The 23,530-nt window shown below is 39.1% G+C and overlaps 1 protein-coding gene across 1 annotated transcript in view; it reads right to left on the bottom strand.

The window, feature by feature from the left end:
- The window catches only part of Kif5b (kinesin family member 5B), a 48,944-nt gene extending 26,580 nt beyond the window's left edge, over positions 1-22,364 (bottom strand). Inside the window, exons 1-10 of the mRNA XM_059263742.1 lie at positions 22,140-22,364; positions 14,380-14,467; positions 6,494-6,567; positions 5,227-5,331; positions 4,745-4,793; positions 4,086-4,141; positions 3,910-3,997; positions 3,629-3,753; positions 1,538-1,642; positions 939-1,084 (exon numbers count right to left, since the gene is read on the bottom strand). Coding sequence (XP_059119725.1) covers positions 939-1,084; positions 1,538-1,642; positions 3,629-3,753; positions 3,910-3,997; positions 4,086-4,141; positions 4,745-4,793; positions 5,227-5,331; positions 6,494-6,567; positions 14,380-14,467; positions 22,140-22,265 — 962 coding nt within the window. The 5' untranslated portion in view covers positions 22,266-22,364. The remainder of the gene's footprint in view (positions 1-938; positions 1,085-1,537; positions 1,643-3,628; positions 3,754-3,909; positions 3,998-4,085; positions 4,142-4,744; positions 4,794-5,226; positions 5,332-6,493; positions 6,568-14,379; positions 14,468-22,139) is intronic.
- Positions 22,365-23,530: the final 1,166 nt, after the last annotated feature.

Consider the following 23,530-nt stretch of genomic DNA (forward strand, 5'->3'; position numbering starts at 1 on the left):
CAATTACGGAAAAGATGACATAATTAAGAGTAGTAGTTACAAAAAAAAGGATATGACTGAAAATATTCTTTGTTGACATCCCTATTTAATATATGATATATAGCTAAGTAACAATTTGTCCAAGATTATCTAGTTTTTTCTTAGAATAAACAATAAAAGATATCATAGAGTATTGTTTATTCACAACCCAAATAAGTTTCTGTCAGTTCTAAATCTTTGGTAACATGAAACAAACAAATCAAAACTAAGAATATATACTTATTTTCTCAACTCACCTTGCAAGGTTCAATTAATAACATACGTTATTATTGCAGGTCTAAGATAACATTGTCATTGACTTTCCTACAGTAGCCATTTCATGTACATTATTACTTTGAGCCTGTTAAGTATGTCAGTGAGCTAAATACAGGCTCATATAACTGACAAGCTTTAACTTTTTCATCTGATTCAAATGCTTACTTTATCAATGGGAAATTAAATTCTCACAAAAAATATGACTAAATTTCACAATTAATTTTAATGTCTATGAAAAGTTAAAGCTCATTAGTCTAAAATATGGATCTAATTTATATTACCTATGTCCTGATCTATGTACAGGATCTAGCTCTCTGACAAAATATATGGATCTGGATTTACTGAGTAGTAGCCATCTGACATTAATAACTTTCATGAACAAATGTCTTTAGACTTTGTTTTTTTTTGTTTGTTGTTGTTCTTTTTTTTCGAGACAGGGTTTGTCTGTGTAGCCCTGGCTGTTCTGGAACTCACTCTGTAGACTAGGCTGGCCTCAAACTCACAGAGATCTGCCTGCTTCTGCTTCCTGAACGCTGGGATTAAAGGTGTGTACCACCACCACCACCACCACCACCACCAACAACAACAACAACAACAACAACGTCGCCGCCTAGCTTTAGATTTTGTATTTCTTAACAACAAACCTTTGACCAAAGAGGAGTGTTGATTTTGTTTCCGACTCATTGTATGATGACGGAGAGCAGCAGATGACAATGGTGGTCCTACAGTTACCACCTAACGAGTCTTGAAGAATTCTGGTCATTTTACTATCTCGGTATGGAACATAGGTCTACAAACGAAAACCAAGAGAACACAAAGCCAGTGGGTTTTTATACAATCAAATCTGTTAGAGAACTTTTCTTTCTTTCTTTCTTTTTTTTTTTTTTTAAAGACAGCGTTTCTCTGTGTAACAGCTTTGGTTGCCCTGGAACTTGCTTTGTAGACCAGGCTGGTCTGGAATTCACAAAACTCCACCTGCTTCTACCTCCTGAGTGCTGGGATTAAGTCCTATAACTCTTAATCACCTGTTTGTGCCTCAAGCGTTGCGTTCAGATCCGGGTCTGGCTCATTTCGTTTAACTATTTGATTTCAAGACAGGAACTAGGATGCACATACTAACACTAGCTCAGAAGACAGCACACATACTCATTCAGTGACTCCTTCAGTTTTACATTCCGGCACACATACGGTCTCTATAAATAACTACCCATAGAAAAGGAAACTAACAGACATGTATACTCACACTGCCCTCTGCCAAAGCAGAAATGACATTGCCAAGTGCAGAAAGTGACTTGTTGATGTTCTTAGCTTCATCCAGCACAGCACCTTCAGCTCCAGTTTTACTAACCTATAAGAATACAAATAATGAAGTAAAATTACAATAATTTAAGATAATTTTCTTTCAACTTTTCAAAAAATCATCAATAAACAGCAGTATAAAATTACAAAGGAAAATGGGTATTCATACGAGGAAATAAGACTCCTTGCACACTTACTATTACCCTAAGAACTTGGTCAAATAACTAGTTGTATAAGAATGTGATTAAAGAAATATTAAATTTTATTTTTAGTGTATCTGTGACAATTACAAATTTAGATGTAAATTTGTAGTTTTCATTTTTAATCTCTTTGCTACATTAGAAAATGAGAAACTGAAAATTACCTAAGCATAACGAAGATGTCATAACTGCTAAAAATAAGACACCGTTCTAAAGCACTACATAAGCTTACTTATGATTTAAAAAAACAAGTATACTATCTAAATGGCTTCTAGAATTTTAAGATTAGAGGTAATCATTAATAATAGATAAGCTATGTGTAAGACTTTTGGTAAACAAGACTAGGTACATCATTGTAAATCAGAAGAAGCAAAATAGCATAATGGTCACTGAAGTCCATATTAAAACATTTAAATATACTGATTTTTTTATAGACTAAGATTAGAATTATATAGGACCATAATAATAAAACAAAAATCCCCATTAGTACAACTGACCCTCCTATACCCATGTGTTGTAGAAGTAGTTGAAGATGTGTTATGTTCATTTATGTTGTGGAATATTAGTTTAATGATGCAAAGACGTGTTGCATTCTTTTATGTTGCATTTATTTCACTCTGTGAAGCTGTGTTACTTTGCCTGTCTAATAAAGTGTTGAATGGCCAACAGCAAGGCAGGAGAGAGAAATAGGCAGGGCTGCCAGGCAGAGGGAGTAAATAGGAGAAGAACAAGGGAGGGAGGGAGAAAAGGAGGAGAGGAGGATGCCAGGGGCCAGTCACACAGCCACACAGCCAGCCACAGAGTAAGAAGAAAGAAAAGATACACAGAAATAGAGAAAGGTAAAAGCCCAGAGGCAAAAGGTAGACAGGATTATTTAAGTTAAGGAAAACTGGCTAGCTGGGCAGCGGTGGCGCACACCTTTAATCCCAGCACTCAGGAGGCAGAGCCAGGCAGATCTCTGTGAGTTTGAGGTCAGCCTGGTCTATAGAGCAAGATCCAGAACAGGCTCCAAAACTACACAGAGAAACCCTGTCTCAAAAAACCAAAAAGGGGGGAAAAAATAAAGAAAGAAAGAAAAGAAAAGCTGGCTAGAAATAAGCCAAGCTAAGGCCAGGCATTCACAAGAATAAGTCTCCGTGTATTTATTTGGGAGCTGGGTGGTGGGCCCCTAAAGAACAAATAGTTAAAAAAACAAAACAAAAAAACCAACTGCGCCCATGGACTCAACTAGCCAAGGAAGAGAAGCATTCCAAAACAAACTGCATTTGTACTGAATATATATGAACTTAGTCTCTTGTCAACAGTTTCTGAACATTATAGTTTAACGTCCATTTACATGGTCTTTACATTAGATATTAGTAGTAATCTAGAGAATATATATAGAAGAATGTGTGGAGAGTCTATGCAAACACTACATCATTTTATAAGTGGTCTGAGCATCTGTGGATGTTGGTATACTCGTGAGGGGTCCTAAAAACATTCCCCCATGATATCAAGGGACAACAGTACAACCAAACCAGAAAGGTCGCAGAGAGAGAGATGGAGAATAAAGTTATAAGGGCATGTTAGCAAGTTGTCAGTAAGGACATTCACCTTAATTCAAACAGTGTATCTACTGACTGAATCAAATACAGCTAAATGACAGTAACTTGGGAACAAGTTATCTTTCAGTTATCATATAGAATTGGTATCACCAGTTACAATTCTCAGATTACCAAATCCCAATTCACAAGTTCTCAAGATGCAACAATAGGTAGGTAGCATATAAATTTCAATTCAAGGTAAAGTTAACAGAAACGCCTAAGTATCTACCAGAATTTCAAGAGGGGGTTTACCTTTTCACTGCCAGCTAAATCAACCAGATAAAGCTTTCCACTCAGTTTCTGTTCCGTTTGTGTATTCTCTTGTTTTACATTAATAAGAAATATACTGTGACTCCTAGAGCTATGTTCATTCATATCTGCAATGAAATTAGTAAGCAACTATAAATACAGTTTCTTCAAATAATTTCCCCATATGCCATTATTTTATACGAGAAATATCTTGAAATTAAGACTGCATTATCCTCATGTAAGACTGACATGCCCTACCCAGTACTAATGAATACTACACTTACTTGTAACTGCTACGTGTCTGTTGGATTTCCCTTCATCTATGGTATCCATAACTTCATCTGGACTACATACAAAACGTTCTGTGCACCCCTATGGAATAATTTAAAAAGTATTATCAATATCCTTTTAAAAATCTCTTACTGGGCTTTCTACAGTAATCATTCTCTTTCATAAGTACCTTTACATAAGGAACACGGTTTTTGTCTTCATGGACTGAAAGGTTGGTCTTTGAAACTGAAAAAGAAAAGTTGTATTAGCAGTATTCCCTAAACTCTAATATCAGCTATGAAATAACTACAAGTGGTAGGCTTCCCTTAGCAGCCTAACAGGAGGAAAACTTAAAAAGCATATATTATACCTATTATGTATGTACTATTATAAAAAAGCAAGGCCTGTTAAATATACTAGGAGAGTAATCTAGAAACGAATATAACAATATAGAATTTAGGTACATTCAAACTTCTACCACTCACATTTTATAAATAAGAACATTAGGCCCGTGGGAAGGACAATGAATCTAACAACTGAGACAAACATTTTGGGTTTAAGCCTACAACTTTTAGTTTGAAGCTCTCATTATCACTTAAGAATTGCCCATATGACGGCAGCTCATGTTCAGGTCCCCTCCCAGCTTCCCAGCTACAAAGAGCTATTCCTTTACTTAATAAATTTTGCTTGCCTTTAAAAAGAAATTTATAAATAGATGTACCCATATGCTGTAAGTTATCCTATGCATAACATATCACTTCATGAAATTTCATCCATGTTATTAAGAATATCTATTACTAGAAGAGCAACAGGTACTATTAAAATTATTAGAGCAAGAATTTAACTTACCATCTAACAGGTCCCTTATCTTATCCAAATATATTTCAAAATATGAAACCTAAAGCAAAACAAAGAAAAAACTTAATCCACCAAAATTATAACAGCCCGTTCCCTTTGTAAACCATGCAGTCTAAGTGCCTGATATGCACACTAGGACATTACATCAGCTGCAGTTCACACTCTCATAGAAAGTGTGAGTTACTAGACTGCTGAAATAATGGAAAGCCCATTTCTGTTACAAATCACCCACAATGGACAGAACAGTTAAGTGTGATGGGAACCTTGAAGCTTTGTAGTCAAACTGCCTTTTGTACCCAGAGAGAAGCTAAGAACAGACTTAGCTAACCCAGGAAGTCATTTAATGGCATAGGTACTAGAATCAGGTTGTTAACTCTAATGATCCTTCAACCTTATCTACCTCTAACAACTTTTTGAAACTGACTTTCAGGAAGCAGCTATTTTCGAAAGTAACTTTTCCCACAGGAATTTACCTTAATATGAAATTCCAAATTTTCATCCATCGAGTAAATATAATTAAAAATATCTTGCACTATTCTTGGGATAATACCCATGCCTTCTGGATCATGTAGTTTACCCTGCATGGAAGGAAAAGCAGAATTCTTAGCAAATTTTATGAGATAAATTAAAAACAAAACACTTTGACTCTTTAATAATAATATATAATTAATAGGATAAGAACTGTGACTGCCTTTTTTTGTATTAGTTGCTCTATAATTAATTTAAAATTTTCAACTATTACATGTAATATTGTACAAGCATATACCAACTAAGTTTCTTTTTCTTTCTTTCTATCTATCTATCTATCTATCTATCTATCTATCTATCTATCTATCTATCTATCTATCTACCTACCTACCTATCTAATCTATCTATCTATCTATCTATCTATCTATCTATCTATCTATCTATCTATCTATCTATCTATCTATCTATCTATCTAGGCAGGGTTTCTCTTTGTAACAAGCCCCAGCTGTCCTGGATCTTGCTCTGTAGACCAGGTTGGGCCTGAACTCAGAGATCTGCCTGCCTCTGCCTCCTGAGTGCTAGGACTAAAGGTATGTGCCACCATGACCTAGCCACCAACTACATTCTTTAAGTACTAGATTTAGATAATCTGCATTTGTAAAATAAACAGAAGATTTTAATTTCTTTCCATATAAATGTCCATTATTTTCTATACCGAATCAAGTTCATGCAAATGCTAGGAATGTCTTTATTTCTATTATTTTATAAAAATAACAAAATTAAGTTGTCATTTACTTTATACAGTACATTTGGATAAATGATAAACCCAGATGGCCTGCAGCAGGGGCCAATCCCAGGCAGTTTTCTAGGAGCAAAGTTAGAAAGGGCCAGCCATATATAGTATTGAAGAGCAGAATTGAGAAAGGAGGGGACAATCTTATCAGAAGTGTAGCAGATATTCAGGAGATATTAATCACTTTTAATACCATCTACATTTTTCCACATGGTAGAAAAACTCATGTTTAATTATAAAATGTTCCTTATTTTACAGTAACACTAACCACTTAGACAAAACTTCATAATATAAAATACAGGTACAGGTTATTTGAGAGCTAATTAGAACCCAACACTTACTTTTGTATCATTTGTATAAGAAAAGGCAATAAAGTTCAAACAAAAACATTTAAGTGTGGTGAATTAACTGCAAGAAATTAAAATGGGTGGCTTATCTATGCTACAAACTATATTCAAGCACAGATTTTGAAATGTTACCTCCATTGTGTGTGTCTTCCCAGATGATGTCTGCCCATATGCAAATATTGTTCCATTGTAGCCCTCAAGAACATCTATGAGAAAACAAAAGACCTTGTATTTCTGGGACTTTTTCCTTTAAACATTGCTCTCATAATAAAGTACATAAGAAGTGATTAAAGTTTAATATGTAAAGAGTTTATAAAGTCATCAAAAGAATGCATGGAGAGATGGTTAGTTTTATGTCAACTTGACACAAGCTAGGGTCATCTCATTGAAGGGAACCTCAGTTAAGAAAATATCTCCATAAGATCTGGCTGTAGGCAAGCCTATAGGTCATTTTCTTAATTAGTGACTGATAGGGGAGGACACAGCCCATTGTGAGTGAGGCTACCTCTGGGCTGGTGGATCTGGGTTCTATTAGAAGCAGGTTGAGCAGCCAGGCACAGGTAGTGCATGCCTGTAATCCCAGCTCTAAGGGGGGTGGGGGTGGGGTAATACAGATGGCTCAGTGGTTAGGGGTGCTTCCTGTTTATGAGTTCAAGACCAACCTGGTCTACAGAGTGAGTTCCAGGATAGCCAGGACTGTTAACTGTCTCAGGGGTGGGAAGCAGGCTAAGAAAGCCATAAAAAGCAAGGCAGTAAGCAGCATCCCTCCACGGCCTCTGCATCCGCTCCTGCCTCCAGGTTCCTCCTCACTGCTTTTGATGATGAACTGGTATCTGAAACTCTGAGTGAAAGAAACCCTTTCTTCCCCAAGTTGCTTTTGGTCATGGTGTTTCATCACAACAGTAGTAACCCTAACTAATACAGATGGCTCAGTGGTTAGGAGTGCTTCCTGTTCTTCCAGAGGACTCAAATTCAGTTCCCAACATCCACATAGGGCAGCTCAGTACCACCTGTAACTCCAGCTCCAGGCAATCCAAGGCCTCTGACTTCCAGGGGCAACTGCACTCATTAGTGTGTGCACACCAGCACACCATACACACAGAGACTTTAAAATAATAAAAATAGGACTGGAAAGGTGGCTCAGAAGTTAAGAGCACTGGCTGCTCTTTCAGAGGCCCTGAGTTCAATTCTCAGCAACCATCTATGATGAGATATAGTGACCTCTTCTGGCATAAAGGCAGAACACTATATACATAATAAATCTTTAAAAAAATTAAAAGATATATTTAATAGTAGTGTAATGATCCATATAAGCAATTATTTTCAGGCCTAGATTACTTCCTGTGATCAACTAAATAAATTTTAAGATTCGGCCAGGCGGTGGTGGCGCACGCCTTTAATCCCAGCACTTGGGAGGCAGAGCCAGGTGGATCTCTGTGAGTTCGAGGCCAGCCTGGGCTGCCAAGTGAGTTCCAGGAAAAGGCGCAAAGCTACATAGAGAAACCCTGTCTCGAAAAACCAAAAATAAATAAATAAATAAATAAATAAATAAATCTTAAGATTCACTGCTTAAGCTCAATACTTCATTACACTTATATCCCAAAGCTTTACTGACTGAAAGGACAAAAACCAGCCAGGCAGTGGTGGCACACACCTTTAATCTCAGCCCTCAGGAGGCAGATAGATCTCGTTGAGGTCAAGACCAGCCTGGCCTACAAAGGGAGTTCTAGGACAGCCAGAAATACATACCTAAAAACACTGTCCCGAAAACCCAAAATCCAAAACCAAAACCAAGAAGACAAAACTCTGTCAATTAATAATAGGCATGTATGAATTAGCTTTACAAACAGGCTTAATTAATTGCTGGCTAATCTCACAAACCCACCCATGAGTATTTCACACTCAATCCTGGTATAAATGAGACTGGCTCCTATATTTGCATGCTTAGTCCCGAGTTGATGAGCTCTTTGGGAAGGATTAGGAGGATAGGTGGCCTTGTTGGAGGAGCTGTGTCACTAGGGATTGGCTTTGAGGTTTCAAAAGTCCAAGCAACGTTCACTGTCACTCTGCCTGCCTGCTTGCCTGCAGATCAGAATGTAGCTCTCAGCTACTTCTCCAGCACCATGTCATCAGAATGTATCTCTCAGCTACTTCTCCAGCACCATGTCATCAGAATGTAGCTCTCAGCTACTTCTTCAGCACCATGCCACCTGTGTATAGCCATGTTCCCCATCATGATGATAATGGATTAACCCTCTGAGACTGTAAGCAAGCCTCCAAATAAATGTGTTCTTTTATACGAGTTGGGTTGTAGAATAATCTTTCTGTACACTGTGAAGATGTGTCTTTGCTAAGGCACCTTCTGACTGGTTTAATAAAGAGCTGAATGGCCAATAGCTAGGCAGGAAGAGATTAGGTGGGACTTCTGGGCAGAAAGAGGAAGAGGAAATAAAGCTAGACACAAGAGAGATACCAGGAAACACCAAGAGGAAATAGGAGGTGCAAGATTGAAGAGAAGTAATGCTATAGGCCAAGCTTTCATAATTAGTATTAAGTCTCAGTGTCATTATTTGGGAACTGGTGGTACAAAGAACAATTTTTTTTTTTTTAAGATTTATTTATTTATTATGTATACAGCATATATGCCTGCAGGCCAGAAGAGGGCACCAGATCTCATTACAGATGGTTGTGAGCCACCATGTGGTTGCTGGGAATTGAACTCAGGACCTCTGGAAGAGCAGTCAGTGCTCTTAACCTCTGAGCCATCTCTCCAGCCCACAAAGAACAATCTTACTAGGAGTTGCCATGGTCATGGTGTCTCTTCACAGCAATACAGTAACTAAAACATTAACTCAAAAGTAATTTTGCTAAGAAATTATTAAAGTCCTTGGGTACCTCAGGATTATTAACATGCAAGAATCTTAAGGAAGGATTGGAGGGGAAAAAGAGTTATCAGGGGACCTTTTGATGCCCAATTTTCAGGGATTTTAGTTGATTTTTGGTATCAAAAAAGGGGAGCTATAGTATGAAATTGTGTTCTATAAGAAGTAAAAATAGCCGGTGGTGGCGCACGCCTTTAATCCCAGCACTCGGGAGGCAGAGCCAGGCGGATCTCTGTGAGTTCGAGGCCAGCCTGGGCTACCAAGTGAGTTCCAGGAAAGGCGCAAAGCTACACAGAGAAACCCTGTCTCGAAAAACCAAAAAAAAAAAAAAAAAAAAAAAAAAAGTAAAAATAGGGCTGGAGAGATGGCTCAGAGGTTAAGAATACTGGCTGTTCTTCCAGAGGTCCTGAGTTCAATTCCCAGCAACCACATGGTGGCTCACAACCATCTGTAATGAGATCTGGCTCCCTCTTCTGGCCTGCAGGGACACATGCAGGCAGAACACTATATACATAATAAATAAATAAATCTTAAAAAAAAATAAAATAAAATAAAAAAGACTCTGGCCAGCCATGGGTTGCACACCTTTAATCCTGGTACTTAGGAAGCAGAGGAAGGCAGATCTTTGTGAATTTGAAGCCAGAGTGGTCTATATAATGAGTCCCAGGACAGCCAGGGCTAGTAGAGACCTGTCTGGGGGGTGGGGTTGGGTTGGGAGGGGTGGGCAGAGTCTGCTGGAAATGGACAGTAAAGGAGCAACTGGGGCTGCTTGGTTTTGTTTGTTTGCAGTGCTAGGGATTAAGGAAAGGCCTTGCCCAAGCTAGGCAAGCACTCTCCTACTGAGCATGCTCAAAGCCCCTAGCTGTTTATATTGACATTTTGGAAAAGGAAATAAATAAATAAATAAATCCCAACACTGTACACATTCAGAAATAACATTAACTAAAAAAGAATACATTACAGCCTGTTGTGATGGGTCCTATTTCATGCTCTCCCTCCTACTGATCTCAGCAGAGGATCAGAAGTTCAAGGCCATCCTGGGTTGTAAAAAAAAGACCCTGGGGACTGAGGTGGTGGAGGGGAAGAAGGCATTATTACTTAGTTCCCACTGAAGATACTTAATAAATTTCAAGTATTTGAAATTTTCCTTCAAAACCTTTTACTTTTTTCTTGTTGCTCTCTTTTCCTTGTTTTTTTTTTTTTTTAAACTTTTTTTAATTTTTGCAATACCAGGGACTGAACCAAGAGTCTTGTATATGGCAGGCAAGTGCCGAGCTAAATCCTTCAATGCTCTTTTTATTTTAAGCTAGCATTCTTTTCTGGTTAATTTATTTATTTAGTGGTACTGGAGACTGAACCTAGAGCCTTGTGTATGGCAGACAAGCACCCTGAGTTGTATTACATTTCCCAAAGTCCTTTTATTTTTAAGGGAAATAAAATCATTTCTTGAGTCACATTTACAATACATGGGATAGTAACACCTATGCCAGCAATTCTAAAGAAGCAGGGCAAACAGGACCAGATCCATTCCTACTCACTTTATACATAACTCTCAATAGGTCTATGTCAAACTCCCTTGCTTAAGATCTTTCAAACAATCACATACCTAAGCATACAATTCAATGTTTTGATAGATCTTTTAAAAAGATCCTTCTGAAGCTGGAGAGGTGGCTCAACAGTTAAGAGTACTGGCTGCTCTTCCAGGATCTTGGGTTCAATTCCCAGCACCTATATGGAGGCTCAAAATTGTAACTAGCTCCAGGGGATCCAACGCCTCTTCCGACTTGTACAGACACCAGACACACAAGTGTTGCACAGTCATACATGCAGGCAGAATAACCAAGCACATAAAATAAAATTAAAGTATTTTAGACATTATAGAAGTATAATGTCCTTTCATAATATGATCTAAATTATCCTGCTACTTCACAATTGGTACTAACTAAATATTTGTAGAGAAATGTCTACATAATACATTTGTCAGACTACATACAGTTGTATAACATTGGGGCAATAAATGCATACATGTAACACATCTGAGACTTAAGCACCATGTTTAAAGTTTTATATAATCACAGAGAGTGTGAACTATGCAATGTTCAAATATTTACTAAGCACCCACTATTATCTATGTTGTTTGGGGTGTGGAAAAGACAACAAATGCTAAGATTACATTAAGTATTCAAATATGGCAACAGCAATTGCATTTTTATTAGTTAGGAACAGTATCAAGAGGGACTAGTTTTAGGACCTCTGAGGACCTACCAAAATGCATAGGTACTCAAGTCTCTTACACAAGACGGCATGTTTGCATATAATCTATTCATATCCTCTCATTTACTTAAATCATCTAATTACCTACTAAATGTAAGCCAATGCTATACAGTTGCTACACTGTATCATTTAAGGAATAATGAACAGGGTGGTGGAAGGGTGTATATGTTTGGTATGGCATAACTTTATTTTTCAAAGACTTTCGACCAGAAGTTGGTGGACTTATGGTTGACTGTAATAATTTTTCATATCTTCAAATCTACTCAAATTTAATTTTTGTATTGTTTTATCTTTTGGCTTTTTTGAGACAAAGTTTCTCTGTGTAGCTTTGGAGCCTTTCCTAGAACTCACTGTGTAGCCCAGACTGGCCTTGAACTCACAGAGATCTGCCTGCATCTGCCTCCTGAGTGGCTAGGTTTAAAGGCATGTGCCATCACTGCCTGGCTTCAGACTTTAATTTTTATAATAATTTTATTGCCAACATTTTTCAATATAATATTAAGAATGAGTTCTATGGTAAATACTCCTATGACCAAGACTCTGCCACTAACACTATTTTCTGTTTGCTTTTAGTCTTTAGAAGAAGGAGGAGGAATCTGACAATCTCTTCTGGTCTCCATGAGTACCTGTACATCCATGGCAAACATTCACACAGACAAACAGAAACAGACCAACAGATGGACGTCTAGGTACACATACTAAAAATAAAAATCTTTTTTAAAAAGCAAAACAGTAATTGAGAAGATATCTGAGGTTAACATCTGACCTCCACATACAAACATACATACACAAAGTAGGTTGCAAAGAATGTAATGTAAGTACAGTCCATAATACAATCTTTGGGGAAAATTATTGATGCTATAACACAGTATAACACCACTGTTCCTCTTTGTTGCAGTTATAGAATGACAAATTAATCCTCCCTCATTTTACAAACATTTCAGCACTTGTTCACTGCCTCTCATCAATACCACTCCTGTTGTAATTCTCGGTGGAGTTAAAGTCCAAACAGTATATGATCTGACTAGGACACTGACTGCCCTCTCAGATACTTGATATGACTGACAGCCTTTCATTGTTAGCTAACCACAGCACCACTGTAATCTTTTTTTCTTTTTTTTAAAGATTTATTTATTATGTATACAGTGTTCTGCCTGCATGCCAGAAGAGGGTGTCAGATCTCATTATAGATGGCTGTGAGCCACCATGTGGTTGCTGGGAATTGAACTCAGGACCTCGGCAAGAACAGCCAGTGCTCTTAACCTCTGAGCCATCTCTCCAGCCCCCATCACTGTAATCTTAAATATTCACCTTCTATTACACCTGACTGATGGAGTCCAAGAAGCCTTTTGTCTTCTGGAACCTATAACCTATTAACCTCTCTATCAGTTTTTTATGCTTTTTTAGAGACAGGATCTTAGTATGTAGCCCTGGATGGTCTGGAACTCCCTAGATGGCCCAGGTTGTCCTCATAGTTTTGGTAATCCTCCTGTCTCTTCCTCCCAAGGGCTGACATTACAGGCATTCCCAGTTTGCCCATTATCCACCATCGTTTTTTCCTGTCTTTCCCAGTTCCTCAGACTGAACTTAACTTAGGTACCATGCATGGTACACCACTATAAATGTTACACTGACAGTATCATCAGTTCTCTTGCCTTTCTCTCTCCTGCTTTGTCCTTGCCTGGTAAAACTCCAAATGGGTAAATTCAATTCTTCTGGAAGCTAACTTCAGTTGGGCCCTTAATGCTGCCTGGCAATGCTTCCACATGCCCCAATCCATCCATTTCATGCCTGTTCCTAGAACCACCTCCCCATTCTTCACTCTTTCTGATGAGTTTGGCTCTGACATTCAATATGCAATATATAATTATTGTGAAAAGAATGTCTATAGTTTTCCCCATAACATTTATAAACCTGCTTTTATCTATAAAATCAACTTTCTCTTGTTGTTAAGATATACTATACTACCTCTGCTATTTAATCCTAACTCATTTGCTTTTCTTTTTCTTTTTTGAGACAGGATCTCACTGTGTAGACTCGGCTGGCCTAGAACTTACTATGTAGACTGGGCTAGCTTTGAGCCCATAGAGACTAGCCTATCTTTGCTGCCCAAGTCCAGGACTTAAAGACTTGTGCCACCAGGCCTGGCCCTTACTCATTTATTTTTATATTTAATCCCAACATGTCTGGTAAATATCATAAGATTTTTGCTTCAAACTAAGCAGTATTTTTAGAACTATCAATAAATATAATAATCATAAACAATTTAACTGTAAAAGCCCTTTGATAAAAAGGCATTTTTATAGTAAATATGAACTTCACCTAAGCATTTAGCACCCTCTCTGCTTTCAGAGTTCTACGGTTTAGAAAATATAAAACTGGAAAATACTCTCATAGGTGTTACTTTTCTTTTAATCCTTGGCAATCCCTAATAAACTCCTCCAGGGTTTTATGAATGACTATAAGTTAAGCCTTTGAGGAAGGAACAATGGAATAGGAAAAAAAGAGATGTATTTTCTAATTTTTGGAAATTTATCTAGCCACTTCACTCTCACACTGTTTCATTTCTATAGTATTACCTTGGAAATTCTCCCATGAATAGTGAATAGAAACTCACTTTCCAGGAATATGCTTGTAACATAATCTCTGTAACAGCCTTAACTAGGTGCAATATATGAGATCATGGTCATTGAAAAGAACAATACATTAACTAATTGTATTCATATTTTTGTTACTTAACTTTCTTCTAATTAATGTATGTGAAAGGGATATTAAAAAGAAAAAGCAATGTTAGGAAATGGGAAAGATCACAAACGAAGTTTTACCTATTGCTGGGACAGAGTTTAAGTTAAACATATTTACCTTTAACAATTTTTTTTGCACAATCATTGTATACTTGCTCTTGAGATGTGCTTGACTGGAACACACGATCAAATGCATAAGGTTTGGACTGAAAAATAAAAGCAAAAGTATTACACAAATTACAGATGAATGGGCATTTTACAACTCAAAGATGTCATGACATTCTTTAAAAATAGCATAGCTACTCTGTACCTTAAGAGTAAGAGACCTTAACAAATTAGCTCCACGAAAACAAGCATATCCGTTTCTGCTCTCCTTGTACCCAGGATCTATTCTGATAAGTACTGAGATTCAATTTTCTTTCTCTCCCCTCTCCACTTGCTATCCATATAATGCCACTTCTGAGTTCTAGCCCCAGCCCTCCTCACCTTCTTTAAAAGCATTTTTGTTTTGAGACAGAGTTTCACTAAATTGTCCAAGTTGGCCCTTAACATGAGCTTCTCTTGGCTCAAACTCCCAAAGTAGTTTAGATTTCAGGCCTTTCACCTCCAGGACTGGCCTCCATTTTCAATATTAATATTACTTTGCAGATAAGAAAAATAGAACTTTTACAGGAACAAAAACTGTTGTTAATGACAAAATTAAAATAGACAAGTCTGTCAATTAAAATTCAGTACTCTTTCAATAACTTTGATTCAGCTTTTTATTCTTTCATTTAACAAATATTTATGGAATGCAGATGCCATACTGACCAAGACAGATTCTCTGTTTCAGTGGAAGCTTTAGTAACAGTGGGGTACACACGACACAACTGAGTGACTACAGCACTTAACTGACGTGCTGAGTACACAAGAGAAGAGCAAAAGAACGTCAGACAGTCACAGAAAAAGCACCAACTCACTGGCCCACTTTCCACTATCAGTCATAATGCCAGCTGGGTTGCTGTGAGGAAGTGGTGCAGGCATTGCTAAGATGCTTCAAGAGCCCAGAGTCAAGAGGAGCTTGTAACACTCAAGAAACCAAAGTCTGAAGTGGCAGCAGCAAGGATCAAATGCAATTGTCGATCCAGTGAAAATGACATCATATTTTGAAAGCCCTTTAAACCTTGTGGATTCCTTACAGAAAGTAGTATGAACACTGGGAAGAACAGAGACCACACCTGGAGAAATACTTCGATAGTCTACGAAATTGCCAGAAGCCTAGAAAATTTTTTAAAATTCGGAACATGGGGCCAGTGAGATGGCTCAGTTGATAAAGGAGCCTGCCACGCCTGACGACATGAGTTCAACCTCCGGTACTCGGTAGATAGGAGGCCTAGTAAGTACTACTCTATAATGTTAAAATTGTTTTTCCCTAGAAAAACATGACTGCTGTGTATTTTGAGATCCAGCTTTTTTTCCTTGAAGAAAAACTAGGGAGCAGGTGTCTATCTGGAACTTCTGTCCCTCTTTTTCTCATCTTTAGAGGCCAGCTCTCCACAATGATTACATTGTTCCTACTAGTGTTCAACCTATTTTAAAAATTAAATCTGGGGCTGGAGAGATGGCTCAGCGGTTAAGAGCACTGGCTGCTCTTCTAGAGGACCTGGATTCAATTCCCAGCACCCACATGGTAGCTCACAACTATCTGTAACTCCAGTTCCAGGGTATCTGGTACCCTCACACTGACACCAGTACACATAAAAATAAGTAAAATGTTTTTTAATTAAATCTTCATAGACTCACTGACAAATCTTCTGCTCTACTTGATTGCTTCTTATTCTTTTTGAAGTCAATGCTCTACCACTGACCCATACCCCTGGCACTAACCTGACCTTTGTTACTGGGGATTTTTCAGTTCACAACTACCTTTCCTTGAAATACATGCATTTTATATTCTGATTTTTCTTAATTAAAAAACTAAATTACACCGGGCGGTGGTGGCAAACACCTTTAATCCCAGCACTCGGGAGGCAGGAGCAGGTGGATCTCTGTGAGTTGGAGGCCAGCCTGGTCTACAGAGCGAGTTCAGGAACAGGCCCCAGAGAAACCCTGTCTCGAAAAACCAAAACAAACAAATAAGCAAACAAATGAAAAAACAAAACAAAACACTAAATTGCATTTATTTGTGTGTGTGCATGCACTGCACACACACATTCAGGACAACTTGGAGGAGTTGGTTCTTTCCAACCTACGAAGACACTCAATATCTTGCAGATTTAATTCTTTGTGTAAAAGTAAACAAGCACAACTATCTCATTAGCATGTAAAATCGTATTCAACTTTAATAAGTAGTATCAAAGGGATGTTTAAAATAATTTTACAATTATCAGTAAATGTCCGATATTTTATATACCCATATACCGTAAGTACCATAAGAATCCCTTAGGCAAGTGGGAAAAGATTAAGAAGCCCTGTTCTACAGGGCTACCTATCCCAAACCTTCTCTTTTCCCTCGGACTTTCTACTAGTCTAGCCCACTTGCAACTGGTGGTCTTATGACCCAGTTCTGGAGCATATAAAGTGGTGATCTGCTAGGAGGCCTCTGAGAAGGTCTTACTGCCCTGATAAAAGGGACTACCCAGTTGGAACTGCTTTCTTCATGGTGGAACTAAATCTGGAGCTGTAGCATCCATATTGCAAGTGTAATATGATAATCAAAAGTGAGTAACTAAGCATGACAGACTCTAACAGGGGCTTGGAAGCAGCAGCAATATGAACCTATTTCTAAGTTTCTATGACATGAGAAAAATAAAACTTACTTATTTAAGCCCCACCTGTTTTCCCTCAGCAACTGGAAGCATTCCTATTGGGAAGAATGACTTCACCTGGGCATCAATTTAAAATGGTATCAATTTTGATTATTCTAAAAGTATCCTTTTGCTAAGATGCTACTGACACATTAACATTCAATCCCATACGTATAGGTTTGTTAAGATAATTTGTTTGACAAAACATTCTTTTTGGATTACAGTTCTAAGATATTAATTTTGAGACTGGAGAAATGGCTCAGGAGTTAAGATCTCCTACTATTTTTCTAGAGGGCCTGAGTTTTGTTCCTAACATACCAGGCAGCTTATAATAGCCTGTAACTACCTCCTGGTGATCCAATGCACTCTCCTGACTTCGATGGGTACCTGCATATATGCACGCATACACATATGCACTCACATAATCCCCAACAAAAATATTAAAAATAAATGATTTATTTTACTATGTAAGGCAAATGTTATCATTAAAGACAAAGTCATGAATTTACTAACTGAACCTGGCTTCCTTGGAAAAAATCAAGACCTTGTGAGTGAAAATTTCATAGTTAAGACACATCTCTATCTTTTGAATAAATTAAACAAAGGAAACCTATATATCAGTTCTTTAATTTTTTTCTTCAGTTCACTTCTTTGATTTGAAATACACACTATACAACCTATAATTCTATGTTTTCAAAATTACTTTACAAGCTCGAAGTCACAAGATGCATCCCTATCTGACTTAGCCTTCAAGGGGATAAATCCAAGGAATGAGTTTAAGTGAACTGCATCATACCTTAGATTTCTTGAATGACTGCCATGTGAGGTTGCACAGATCAAACCAAATTTGGTCATGAAGCAGGGATATGCTACCGATAGGAATTCTGAACAGTGATCTTTCAAATTGTAGTGTGTGCTGAATTTTCCTTACACATGAAGGTAAGTAAGGATGTCTCTTTCCTCTCTTTCAGTTTTCACTCAAGGCAACCAAGGTTTAAACATCAAACCAGTATTGACTTGTAAGTGCAAGTTATGTTTTGCTTGAGGTAAGGAAACGGGCAAGATAATCTAATTAGTTTTAATTCTCTTCCAATGTCAATGAATTACAGCAGGCTGGCTTAGGTTCTGGCAACCTGAACAATATACTGTATAAGAAACTATGATTAGAAGATATTTAATCCTGCACACACAGATACAAAAATAATTTCTATCAACTTTTTAGCTTTGGGGTTTTCATCAAGTTCAGTGGAACATGTGGGGGTTTTGTTTTTTGTTTTCTCTCTTGTTTTGTAAGCTCTCTAACTGAAATAGGATATTTTGTAGTGTTTAAAGATTTTCAGGGAATAATTTGTTTCATTCAGTGTGGTATTTATGACACCTTACCAAGTATTTATGTCACAAATAAAACTAAAAGCTACATAAGACATACACAATACTATAAGATCAAAAGGTTTGTTTATCAGAATGTCATATTATATTAAAATGATTGATTTTGAGGGTAACAGGAAAAATTTTGGACAAAATATTAAAAACTAAACTTAGAAGAAAAGCAGAGTCCTTAATTATTTCCTTTATGAGTAGTGTTACAATTACTATTCAGTGACATTATAAATTAACACAATCAGGTTTTAAATTTTGATTTGACTTAAAGAAAATGGACAAGATACTTAAAAAATCATATTTAAAATAAGAGGAGGGAGAGGAAGGATTGTAGGAGTCAGAGGGGATGAGGACACCACAAGAACATGGCCAACAGAATCTACCAAGCAGGACTCATATGGGCTCACAGAGACTGACGTGTCAAACATGGACGCTGTATATGGGTCTGGGCTAGGTCCTTTGAATATACCTTATGGTTGTGTAGCTTGGTGTTCTTGTGGGACTCCCAACAATAGGAGTGGGGGTATGTCTCAGGCTCTTTTGGGTGCACTAGGGACCCTTTTCCTCCTACCGTGTTGCCATGTCCAGCTATGATATAAGGGTTTGTGCCCAGTGTTATTGTATGTGTTAGGCTGTTTGGTGGAGATCCCTGGGAGGCCTGCTCTTTTTTTTTTTTTAAGGGAAACAGAGGAGGAGTTGATCTGGGAGAGAAGGGAGGTAGGGAGGAGAAATTGTGATCGGGATGTAATGTATAAGAGAATAAAAGCTAAAACTATAATAATTTAATTTTACATGTTATGCTGTTGAAATTCTCTCTCTTTTTTTCCCCCAGTTTGTTTTTTTGAGATAAGGTTTCTTTGTGTAGCCCTGGCTACCCTGAAATTCATTCTGTAGATCAGGCTGGCCTCAAACTCAGAGATCAGCCTGCCTCCTAAGTGCTGGGATCAAAAGCGTATGTCACCACCAACCAGCTGCAAGTCTCTTCTAAACTATTTATTTCTAATTTATCATGTTCAGGATCCAATAAAATGAATAAAATAAATCATGTTTTATAATTTTTTTCAATCTGGTTCTTTGGCATAGAGACTTCCATTTCATTCCTTAAACCCTCTTATGAATTCCCAATAGGCTTTTAAAATAGAATTCACTAAAATTTTAAATACAAAGACTCCAGCATATTAAAATGTAAGAAAACAGTTCCTAAAATAATGAATGAAATACATTAAATATTCTCTTAGTGTCCTTAATGTTTCCCTTGGTTTTATAGTGTACTTTCCCTATACTTTTTATTCACCATCTACCCAAAGTTTCTATTCATCACTTAAACTTATTTGTATTACTTACAGAAATTTTGAAACAGAAATTATGAACAATTTTCCCCAAAGGAAAGGACCTAGAAGAAATGTGTTTTCTGTAGTAGTGGCTAGCTTTTGTTTCTTTGTGTATTATATGCCAAATTTGGCCCACACTAGAAAATTACTTTCTAACTTAATCTCTCTCAACCCTCCCTCTCTCCCTGGTGTGTGTGTGTATGTGTGTGTGTGTGTGTGTGATGATACATAGCCCAGGCTAAACTCATACTCATGGGGATCCTCCTGCATCAGGAGTGCTGAGATTAAGGGTCTAAGTTACCACCTCTGGCTTTTTAAAACAACAATAAACAAAAACCAGGCTCTCACAAGCCTCTTGTCTCAGGCTTACAAGTGCTGTGATTACAGGTGTGTGAGCCACCATAACTGAAGACATTTTGGAAATTCTAAATTTTGACATTCCAGGCAAAATAATCTTAGTGATATTTATAGATTTGTTTAAATATGCATAAAACCCCAGAAAACTAAGACTATCTTAATACAAGTGGAAAATGAAATGCATCCTTATTGTCTAAACTACTGCTGAAGCTGAATAATCAGAGATCCTAAGGAATAAGCAGCCTCAAGTTTGATAACTAATCCTGAAGTTTAAAGTTTCTACTGACTGCAGGCACAATACACACACACACACACACACACACACACCTCTCCCCCACTCCTAGGCGCCTAAAGAAAAGGAGAATCCCTACACTTAACTTCCCTTCCTTACAATGACCTCATTTATAGCAAGAGCATCTTGAGGGCTTATTAACAAAGAACCGGCCTGACAGTCTCCACACAGCAGTAGCTGGTAGTGACCTAATGATTTCCTTTTTCTGCCAAAAGCCTACCAAGAGGATGTGGTACTAACACATTCAATTTCCAAACTGAACTTTGGAAACCTTTGCATTAACACACCCATTAGAGAACTTCAGTACCATCTTCAGGCCAATGCTTTCAATCATCAATGGTCCGTCTCCTGTGACCTCTCTGCCCTATTTCTGTATTAAGTAGTCCAAATGATAGACTAAATATAAAATTCCACTCAAGAAAACAATTGAGAGTAAAAACTGACATTAAAAATTGAATCCTAGTAACAATGCACATGGCATCATCACTAATGGTGAATTTTCTTTTTAGTTCAGCTCACTGTTTTGTATACAAACTCTTATTTACTTTTACTCTTTAATTCAGAATGCTGTTTTCAGAGAACTTGCAACGCTATACATGAAAAGTTCTCTTTCAGGTTTCTTTAATAATAATCTATCACCTCAGTTATATTTTACACTACAAAGGAATATTTACTACTTCTCAAATTACCAAGATCAACTTTCTTCAAGACAGATTGTATTTGTATTAATATGAATGTAATAACGGTGATTTCCTCCGCCCCAATAAGGTCTTTACAACACTCTGTCTCATTTATAGCTGTCTTTCCTACACTGTTATCCCATAAGACTCAGTAAAGAGTGAAATTCTAGATCTTTCTGACACTTATTTGGCCCAATCCTCAATCCACTTATATCTACCTGAATCCACTTATATCTACTATAACATTAGACATAATTACTCTAATTTCAAAGAAAAGCCACTAATTCTTTTTACAGGCCTTAATTTCCCACTTATTACGGTTAACATGCAAAGTCTAGAGGGTGAACGTTTGAGCTACAAGCATTATTGTAGCTGCATTTCCTCTTTCCCTGGGATTTCAACTACAGTAGCATGTTCCTTAAAACTTAAAACTAGGTATCTATTATTTACCGTACAGTACAGTTGGACCCATAGCTCAGTGTTCTGGGTGAACTCTGAATTCTTCTCAATTTGGATATAGTGCACAATACCAACAGCATCAGGAACAATAAGCGCGCGCGCGCGCGCGCACACACACACACACACACACACACACACACACACACACGAATGAATATGTCCTAAACTAGCTCCCAGGACGTAGCCTCCAGAGCCCCAGGGAGGAGAGTATCCAAACATACAGACACAGACTGACAGACGGACAGCTCCCGTAGAGTATCCTGAACACGAACACACACACACACACACACAAATGTGCCCTAAACTAGCTCCTGGGACGTGGCCTCCAGAGTACCAGGTAGGGGAGTGTCCAGGCTGAAAGACAAGACACCTCCCCGCTGCCAGAGCTTAGAACTGGAGTTGGGGGTGACCCTCGAACCATCACGGAGTCGCCTGATCAGTATTCGTTCTTCTCGGGCCTTCTGAACCCACAAACCCGGCTCGGGAGAGCATGCACTGTCCTGCTCCCTCTCGGCTCCGCGACAGGCCACGTCCCAGAACTCACCGCCCTTCCCGACCTCACGCGAGGTGGGGTGGGGGCGGGGGCCACTCACCGCGATCATCACTGTGTCTTCTCCCTGGAACTTAGCGACATACTTGTCGCCGCGGTTCACCTCGGACTCGTTGAGAGGTCTGAAGCGACACATCACTTTGATGTTGCACTCCGCCGGGTCGGCCATCTTTCTGGCAGCCGGGGCCGCAGGCCGGGAGCCACTCCCCGCCGCTCAGTCTCGGGGTAAGCGGCGGGAGCCGAGGGGCAGGGGTCGCGAGAGCCGGGAGGGCCGGGCTCCGCAGCGCCGCGCGGGGGACCCCGGGCAGCGCCGGGCAGCGCCGGGCAGCGAGACCGAAGCGCTCTCGCCGGCAGCCCGCGCCCGGAGCTCACTTCCGCTCCATCATGGCGGCCACTGGCGGCGGCGCCCGCAGCGTCTCCGTGCTCTTCAGCCTCCCTCCCCGGCCTCCGCAGCCTGCGGGGACTGGAGAGCAGCTCCTTCCTTTCTTCCCGGGAGGGACAGCCGGGCCTACGGCTCGGCCCGCTAGCCTATCCCGGCGGCTCGCCGGCTTTCCGGCCAGCTGACGCTCGAACCCTCCAAAGGCCACAGACCCCGGACCGGCGGCGGGCTGGGCGGGCGGGAGGGACACTGCGCAGGCGCGGAGAGAAGCCGAGCAACCAATCATAGCCCGCGCCGGGCCGCAGGCCACCGCTGGCTCCACCTCCGCTGTAGGTTTTGGGCTCCAGATCAAGTTTTCCTACAAGTTGAGTAGCGCCGAGGCCGCTGCAGAATTCTTTACAATTCAGGAAGGTTCCCTCATCTTTTTCTTTGGACAAGTCGGTTTTAACCACTTAACAGTGTCGTTTAATTTAATATGACACCAGATCTCTAAAAGGAAGAGTTGGCTTTCATTTTGGCCTTAGAGAGGGAAATGATAACTCTGTTGGTTTGGTTTGGTTTCTTTTTTAGATTGCTTTGCCAAAACTGGGGAAGATTTGAATTAAGGGTGGGGCATGGCCCGGGTGCAGCAGTACTCCTCCATCCTCGCCCCCCGCGCGCTGTTCGGTATCAGTTGGACAGATATAACAAAGGGGAAGTTTCTTTCCGAAGAGATATGGAACAGCAGGGTGGGATGGAAGAAGAACCCCTCACTCTTCACCTTCAGCTACCCAGGGCTTGGCCATCACACAGGTGGGCCCACAGCATCCCAGAAGGTATTCACTGAATCTGAGGTGCCACTTCCCCACCACCTGGAAATGTAACCCAGCTGCAACACAGAGGAATGGATTGCTTAAGACTTTTAAAGTTCTAGAATCTAGGCCCTAGATTAATGTGTAGATTACATATCTAAGAAAAACACTGTGGAGGCTGGAGTTGTAGCTCTGGTATGGTGCTTGCTTAGAAAGCAGGAGGCCCTGGCTTCGACCCCCGCCCCCCCTTGCACTGCAAAAACA

The sequence above is a fragment of the Peromyscus eremicus genome, chromosome 5 (assembly GCF_949786415.1).
Source record: "Peromyscus eremicus chromosome 5, PerEre_H2_v1, whole genome shotgun sequence".
Classification (NCBI taxonomy): domain Eukaryota; kingdom Metazoa; phylum Chordata; class Mammalia; order Rodentia; family Cricetidae; genus Peromyscus; species Peromyscus eremicus.